The 8,848-nt window shown below is 37.5% G+C and overlaps 1 protein-coding gene across 1 annotated transcript; it reads right to left on the bottom strand.

Moving 5' to 3' along the window:
• Positions 1-3,752: 3,752 nt before the first annotated feature.
• PDC (phosducin) lies at positions 3,753-7,752 on the bottom strand. Its single transcript, XM_052665717.1, has 3 exons — positions 6,812-7,752; positions 4,970-5,130; positions 3,753-4,280 (listed from the first exon to the last, which is right to left on the bottom strand). The coding sequence occupies exons 1-3, from the start codon at positions 6,870-6,872 to the stop codon at positions 3,753-3,755; spliced, it is 750 nt and encodes a 249-aa protein (XP_052521677.1). The 5' UTR covers positions 6,873-7,752.
• Between the last annotated feature and the right edge of the window lie 1,096 nt (positions 7,753-8,848).

The raw sequence follows: 8,848 nt of genomic DNA, 5'->3' as shown, positions 1-8,848 counted from the left end.
AGGGAAGAATTCTATTACCCTTTGCACATGCAGGCACATTCAGGGTATAGTAAATACTCTTTACAGTGTTATCACAGACCATCAAATTAATCTTTTTTACGTATCAAGGATCTGTGGAAGTCTAATACCTCACTTCGATATTGAAACGCAAAGAACAAAGTTCCTCTGGATAAGCTCTCTGCTTTGTATCACAGGAGACTTCATCTTTGCAGTACAAAAACAGTTTAGCCCTGTCCAAGAAAAAAAGAGTAATTTGTCTTGTAACTACAGATTGAACCTTCCAGTCGTTGTGCTGCGAGAACCAGTGGATGTAGAAGAAAGCAGATTCTCGCTTGTTTAAGAATTACAGAACTGATCAAGATGATTTCACTGTCTTCTGCTTCCCATCCCTTTTCCACTGTTAGCCATTGACAACCTAAGATACTGGTTTTTTTTAAAGGAAAATTAAAAGCTTTTAAAGTCTATTACTAGACTGTTTCTTAACTTTTTCTCAGGTTTTACATAAGCACGTCCTTTTTCTGACTGTAAGCTCCTAAAGCTTACAATTTGTGAAAATTCCATTGTGATTGAAACTGAGATGTTTAACTCCTTATCCCTGGATAAGAACGTATTTTTATTTTAATGTGCAGGAGTCTAGAGGGGCTTTTGAGACTTCCATGTCTGAATATTTGTCTTCTTCAGGTGTAGTTGTTAGTTGTAAAGTTGAAGTTATGGAATAATTTTATACAAACTTTATTTCTCTGCTTGTCTTTATTATTGTGTTTTTTGTTTGTTTGTTTACATTGTTTAAATCTATGAAATATGAAATACTTCACTTTTAAACAGTATTATTTTGATGTGATCCTTCCTTCTAGAGCTTCTGTCTTTAATCTAGTCATCAGAGACACCACTGATAGTTTTCCCACCTTCATTTTTGTCTGAAGCAGTGTATGTGAACACAGTAGGGTTCCTGCCATTTTGAGTCAAACGGAAGAATAAATTCATATTTAGGAAGCAGAAAGGGTTCTCCCATTGTATTGTTGAAACATTTGCTGCTTGCTATTCAAGAACCTTTGGTGGTGTTTGAGTCAAGTCTTGCTTTATGTTTTCAAGGTTCTATTTTTTTTCTTTTCTAGCAGAAATAAGGATGTGATCAGAACTTTATTTGAAACTTAGTCATGAGCTGTTAAGGCTTGGTGTCACATTTCTCTTTCTTTTTTTAACTACAGATTGACAGAAATCCTGCTTAAGCATGTTTAATCTGTCTTTTAAATTGGAGTGTCAGCTTGTTTCTTACAGCGAGCTATTAATGCATTTTCTGGGATGGTTACTGTTTGTAAAGGGGTTTTGTTTTCAGTCTGATTTCTCAAAGAAATGAAGCTTATGTGATTAGATTGCTTAAGTTCATCTACCAACTTTTGAATTAAGTTTGATAGAAGGAAGAATTCTCAAGAGTGTTCAGTTCCAACCAATTATTTGGAGACTTTCCCGTGTGTGGATTACAAAAATCTTTTATACCTCCTGTTTCAAATATTTCACAAAAAAAAAAACAAAAACCAAAAAAACCCAAAACAAACAAACAAACAAACAAAAAACAAAAACAGCCAAACCCAAGATAAATGTCTTGATACACAGGAAGCTAGCTGCATTTGTGATGGACAAAATATAATTGATTATTTTCTGCATAACCTTCTATATGATCATGTGATAGTAGGTGTATCTATAATTTGTAGCTTTTTGAAAAGTTGGCATGCTGATGCAAATGCAACAGTAAGAGGAAATGAAGATGCTAGTAACTGAGGAGTAAGCATCATGCTTGATGAAGAGAGGAAGGGTCTGGTCTAAGGAAAAAGACTGCTGCCAGTTTTATCCCAATCAGGGGTCTGTCAGAAAAATGTATGGTATTGTGTATTTGTTGGTTCTTCAGAAATTTATGACACAGAACTCATGAAATTTTGAGAAGATAGTCTTTGACCTCCTGGGGGAATAAAATCCTGCATTGTTTCACATTTTAAAGGAGCTGATGTGTTGTTAAGATATGAAACTTCATTCTTATTGCTTAATTTATGCAGGGTAAGGTTTTGAATACTCTGTTAAAACATAAATCCATGGCAAAACAATTTTGAAAATAAATTCAGAAATATTTTGATAGCCATTAAAAGTGGACGCTTTTTAAAACGAATCCGAAGTTTTGTTCTAACCATTTTATTTGAAAAGCTATCTTGCTACAGCAGGTTTTTACAGGGGAATTTTATTTTTTTTTAAAGTACAATAATTTTGTTGTGCAGATCTGTTGGAAAGTGGTGTAACTTTGGTTTACCCTGTGAATTTTCTATATGAATGAAAAGTAGAAAAAAATGTGTTCAAAAGAGTGATCAGGAGCCTGCTTTTAAGTCATGCAGCGTGGGTTAGAGCACAGCAATAGTTCCTTGATCATAGAATCACAAGATTGGAAACGACCTGCAAGATCATCTAGTCCAATCGTCCTCCCATTACCACTGCTACCACAAGCCTCTAAACCATATCTCATAGCTCCTTGATGCTGAATTGTACATTCGCACTGATCCATGTTCAGGCTCTCACAAGGAGACATTTCCATGATGGAATCCTGACCTGAAGAAAAACTGAATCTCTCACTCTAAAGTGGTCAAAATGTGAAGCTAGCAAATCAAATAGAAACTGGTAAGTGAATCTGATGAGTGCCAGAAGATTTTGGTAATATCAGACATTATCAGCAAAACTGCAGTTAAGATGCAGATATCTCTGTTTTTAGAGTAAAGTTTAGCCTTCAGATTTGCCACTTAGCAAAAGAAATTATTGAAACTTTACTAATGTCTTGCTGCAAAAGCGGAACATCTTCACATGGTGCAGAGAAGCAGTGAGTAAGATGTGTAGGGAATCTACAAAGTGTCTTCCTGAAATCAGTTTTAAAATTGTTATCAGCAGTATCCTTTTCTTTAAAGATAAAAACTTGAATAAATGAGCGCTTTCTGATACTTCCCACATTTTTAACGTTACAGATTAAAAACATATTTTGCACTTCTCATGGCAGTTTTTGAAAGCTGTTAAGCTTTATTCAGAGTTATTACATAAGCACAATATACTTTTTCAGTAGCTTGCAAATATTTTAAATAATACAGTTCAAAACACGGAGAAACGATGAACTGAAATTAGCTGGTAGGTTGTTTGTGTTAACTGTTGTATTTTCACAATTACTGAGACTTAAATGCGGAAAATGGAGCAGTGTCCTAGGTACCTAAGCCATTTAAGATTGCAAGGGCTTCAGGCTATTTGTTTGCCCTTAAAACTAAATGAATTGACTAAGTCTTGTTCCTACTGAAAGTAGTTGGGAAAGTGAATCTGTGGAGCCAGGACTCTCCATAATTTCTGATGATGGAGATGGCTTTTCTTGTATGCACAGGCACGGATCAGTTCTGTTCCTATTGATGTGAAGTCATTCTTGTGCATAGCAGAGACCTGCTCAGGCCCTTGATTTTTAATTTTGTGCTTGCCTAGTTTCTTGCAGATCACCAGTATCATCTCTTGTTCTTCCTGTTACTTGTGCCTGGTGTAGAAATAACTATGTACATTGCTGGCTGTTGTATGTGCTTTGCTTAAAAATTCACATGCTAATAGTTAAGGAGTATTTAAATATGCATATATCAGAAATTCTTTAGGAAGCAATGACAGCCTTCTCTAAATGAGGTGGGTATTACTGAGAATGATATATAATGTGCAGGAGAGAAAGGGAAGGCAGCGAGGACTATGGCTTTCTATTCAACATCTTGCTCATCCGTGTTGACATTTCCCAGTGCTGGAAGCTCCCTTTCAGGTAGCAACCCATACTCGTTTAGGAAAGATTCCACATCCACAGCAAAGAATTCCTCATTGAATTGTTCAGAAACGCTGATGAAATTGCTCAGAAGCTCTCCGCCCTTATAGATGAGCAGAGTGGGAAGCACTTCGTCTGAGAAGCGATCTCCAGCCCCAGTATTAGAGGCTTTGATCTTGCAGAACTTCACAGTAGTGTACTCAGCAGCAAGGCAGGTTAAGCTGCTGTTCAGAGCATCACAGCCCTTCACGCCGTCTTCATAAATGTGAACAATGACAGTGGTAGTTTTACGTTCTTTTTCAATGGCTTCCAGGAACTGTTCTCCATTTTGCAGCTCGCACAGATAGCCATATTTAGGCCCAAAACTCAGCCTTTGGTGCATATCTTGCATGCAGCGCTTACGGTATTTTTGTAGGCAACTTTCATCTTCTTTCTCATCATTTATTAATTCATACTCCTGCATACTCATCTGTGAATATTGAGAGAATACTGTATGAGTAAGTGGTTGTTTATTGATAGCCAAACAGAAAGATAAGAAGTCACTATCTAAAGAACACTGCATAGAAAGCTTAGCTAGAAGAACAACTTCCTACAGTTTCTTTCATGGCTTCTGAAGAGATAAGTATGAAGATCCCATCCCATGACTTTTAAGCATATTACAAACTTTTAGTTGCCCTAACCAAAGATAGAATATTAAAGCAGGGATTGGAGAAAGAAGGGTCAAGCTCTCAGAGTCGTGTGACTGTTGTGAAGTGTACTGCTTATTTTACAGAGCTTTAAACCTTCTGGAGAGAGAGAGGGCTATATAAATGGTTGGGTCTGTGTTTTAGGTCAAATGCTGCTGTTCTCTTGGCAAGTCAGTCTTTTCTCTTTGAATATGGTCTTATTCCTCAGTGGCACTATGTATGTGCATGCCACTTTGTGACTGTGGTATGGTCTGTGGCCAAGAGGATGCTTCATATTATATTTACAGTATAAATACAAAGTAAAGTTACTGTCAGTAATTCTGATTTGTTTGTCTGATGTGACCTCTGCTAAGCTGCAGAGGAATTAAGGCTGACGATTTCAGGATTTTCTTGTTTATGGCATTGTGTGTTTTATATAGAATCAAAATGTTTTTTGTTTTTTTTTGTTTTGTTGTGTTTTGTTTTCTCTTACCTTACGGCAGAATCTCTCTCTGGTATCTTTATCATCTTTACTGAAGGACCTGTGTGGTGAAGACATTTGTCTAAGAATTTCTTTCTTGCTCAAGGGTAAGGAGTCTTTATCTTCACTTTCTAATTTAAACTTTCTCCAGTCATTGATCACACCTTTGGGCCCTAAGAGAGAAGTTGTTAGATGAGAAACTGGTGGCAACAAAAAGCTACCTCAAGTTTGCCCTCTATTCGCTTGCCTACCTATGCTGCAGTTTATCCACTCTTTTTCCCTTCAGAATACTCTCCAGGAGGGCTGAGAATCAGAGCATTACAATCAGTGTATTCACTAGCCTCCAGAAGAGGTGATCTAGTTTATATCATTATCATAAAAAATATTATAGTGATCTACATGAATAGTTAACTAGGATGAGGTTGTGGAAATTTTTTAAAACTGATACCTTGGCCAAAGGCAGTGCTTCATAAATGTGGATTTGCCTTTCCTTATGGACAGGGTCTGAATGCATACCAGGCACAAGGAATTGGAATTCATTGTAAAAGTGAGATCCTGGAGCCCTCAAGATTTTGTTTATTTTTAAGTCCATGTATATTCCACTGGAAGTGTAACCTGTAAGGCAGTGGTCTAGTAACTCTCATGGTAATGCAGATCTTGCTCTTTGGAACTGGTTAATTGAATTGGTTAAATTTTGGAATGGAGAAAGAAAAAGAAGACATTCATTTCAAAATTCCTATGTTGTTTTGTCAAAACAAAACAAATTTGCACCATAAAGTAAAACCAAGGAATATTTGAATGTTTTCAGAGATCAAGTTTACTTCTGTGGAAATTCAGGAGCGGCTAGTTAAGCTCTCCCACTCGTGAGAGAGAGTAGTGTTGCCAGTTGCTAAGAGTCTGTTTTGGATTAGATTTTGATATCTTGAAAGGCAGCTAAAAGCAGTACACCCCCTAGATGGAAAGGAAAGATGAACTATCTTTTGCAAACAAGATTCCAAGACAGGAATTAACCTGTAAGTCTTGGCATAGTGATAACACTTTAAGTATACAGTGACTTGATTTTAAAAATTATTTAGAAGCCTAAGTGTTGATATAGTACCCTACATTTGACTCTTTGAAAAATGCCAACTTAGCCAACAGCAGCAAGGCTTCTTGGGAAAGAACCCTAAAAAACAGTTATTACAAGAGCTACAAAAGTTATTACAGCACAAGAAAAGAAGCCTTCAGAGCACAGAGAGGAATGCTTGTCTTAAAGCATATATAGTTACCTGTTAGGGAGATAGGATGCAGTGATACTTGTCCGTAGAATTGAGTGCAGTGTCAGTACTCATGAAAAGGATTAGTGATCGAGCGCTGGATTAAAAAGAACTGTGATTCCAAGAATGCCTTTAAAGCTTTTAAATGCTATGCTGTGTTTGCCAAAAGAATCAATAGATGCAATTTCAGCACTGAATGTTCCTTCCAAAAGAAGGAAAAAATAATTCAGCCTTTGTTGTGGAACCTTGTAACCTTGGTTTTTTTTCCCACAAAAAGAAGAATGGCAGTTTGTTTGTCACTGAAACAATAAAACAACAAGATCTGCATTGGGCAATTGCTGTTGGAGGCTTTTTCAAGTGTCTACATTTGTCATTTGTTTGAGATGTGAGGATGACTGTCACAGAAATTGGTTTGGTATTACCTGCCTTCCCATGAGAGCTGTCACTTAATACAAAATATATTCTCAATGGATTTGGAGCCTACATTTCTGTTCAAGGACTTCAGCATCCCAGTTAGTGTAGATGGACTCTAGGCTTCCTTAGTGATCAGAGGAGGTTTTGCTTATTTTTAGAAAACAAGTATAGTCAGTTTTCTTGCCTGTGTGTGTTGCTTGTCCTTCGAAATCTTCTTCCAAACTGGTGTTTGCATTTTCTTCCATGTTGGTGACTGGAGTAGAAGATGCTGCAGGTTCAAAAAAAAAAACAAAAAACAAAAAACAAAAAAAAAAAAACCCACAAAAAAACAAAAACAGGATAGAAAAGGGATATGTTTACAGGAAGATGGCACGTGATGTATAGTTTTCTGTAGCAGTTAGGTGTCAGTGAAGGTCAGAATACACATAGGTGTAGAGTTTATTTTGCTGTAAAAAGCAACTGGGATGATACGTCAATCTCTTCTAAAAGATCTATGAACAAACACTGAGAATGCCTAGGCTGCTGATTCATAGTCATCATAGGATATTCAGAGCATAGTCTGTATATAGCACAGACTTGCTTGTAAACTTTTCTGCAATGGGACTCTGTTCCCCTTGAAAGTGGAAACCTATTAATTATCCATTCTGCCAATGTCTTCATTTTTAAGGATTGCCTGAACTGCTCATTTCTCATACAGAGCATGCAGCTAAGTACTTGTACCTGTTGGCAATGGACTTCAGAATATCCTGGAGCTAGACTGCTTGTACTGGCTCATCTGAGCTTTTAAGGAACAGAAAATATTGTATAAATTGTTTTCTTCTACCTGTTCTATAGAACAAACCCAAGAGCAAGGCACCAACCATAGAATACAGTGATACAGCAGTGCCCAAGCTGTACCCTTTTTTGAGGAGTGAAGTAAAACCACTGCTCTTTAAGGGAAGAGAGAGGTTTCTGTGTGTGAAGAATTCAGAAGATGAGTTTTGGGTACTGCCAGAGCATTACAGAGCAGCAGGATTTGAAGAGACCATTTGGTCTCATCTGGTCAAGGTGGTGTTTGCTATTTCCTGATAATCACAATTAATGTTCTTGGGGTCTTGCAGCTTCCACAAGCAGATCAATTTTCTGTGTCAGAAGGTTAAAAACGGTTTCGTTTGTAGTTGAAAACTGTAATTTGTCACTGAACACTGAACAGATGTCACTGTTCACAGGAATTTTAAGGCAGACAATTTGAGTATTCCCATTTAGTCTAGACCAGGTCTATTAAGTTTTAACTGTTCATGTGTTAAGGTAGAATCTTAAAGCAAATCCTAAATTCTTGGCCACACAACCAAGAATGGCATATTTGAAAGCTGCTGATGAGTTAGACCTGAATGGCTTCAGTGTGTTTCCAGTGTGCACAAGAGGATATATATACACCTTCTTTTTTTACCAATTAGAGCCAAAGGACAAAATGGAATGGTGGCTGAGCAACACACGAGGGATCTGATTCTCAGGTGCATTGGGATTAATTCTAATTAGTAATTCTAATTAGTAAATGTGAGTATAAGTCTTTCCACACATATGTTGCTGGTGATTAATCAAAACAATCAAAATTATTTTGGGATGAAAGTATATAAGAAACCAGTAGAAATTCTTTATGTAGGTATATCTGTAGGTAGGTCTTTGTGCATAAATCCTGTTACTGGACCCAATTTTCTTTCATAAAACCACAGAATCATAAAATCACTCAGGTTGGAAAAGACCTTAAAGATTGTCAAGTCCAACCACAACCTAACCATCCTACCCTAACTCTATCAACTCTCTGCTAAATCATGTCCCTGAGCACCACATCACAGTGGCTTTTAAACACATCCAGGGATGGTGACTCAACCACCTCCTTGGGGAGCCTATTTCAGTGCTTAACAAGCCTTTCTGTGAAGAAGCATTTCCTGATATCCAACTTAAACTTCCCCTGGTGCAACTTTAGGCCATTTTCCCTTGTGCTGTCACCTATCACCAGTGAGAAGACAACCAGCCTCACTCTGCTCTAAGCACCTTTCAGATATTGGAAGAGAGCAATAAGGTCTCCCCTCAGCTTCCTCCCCAGACTGAACAACCCCAGTTCCTCCAGTCTCTCCTCATAGGCCGTATTCTCCAAGCCCTTCACAAGCCTTGTATGTCCTTCTTTGGACCTGCTCCAGCACTTCCATGTCCTTTCTGTACTGAGGTGCCCAAAACTGAA

This window comes from Tympanuchus pallidicinctus, unplaced genomic scaffold (genome assembly GCF_026119805.1).
Source record: "Tympanuchus pallidicinctus isolate F22 unplaced genomic scaffold, pur_lepc_1.0 scaffold7, whole genome shotgun sequence".
NCBI lineage: Eukaryota > Metazoa > Chordata > Aves > Galliformes > Phasianidae > Tympanuchus > Tympanuchus pallidicinctus.
Note: the sequence above shows the minus strand (reverse complement) of the source record. Positions and strands in the feature narration are given on the sequence as shown.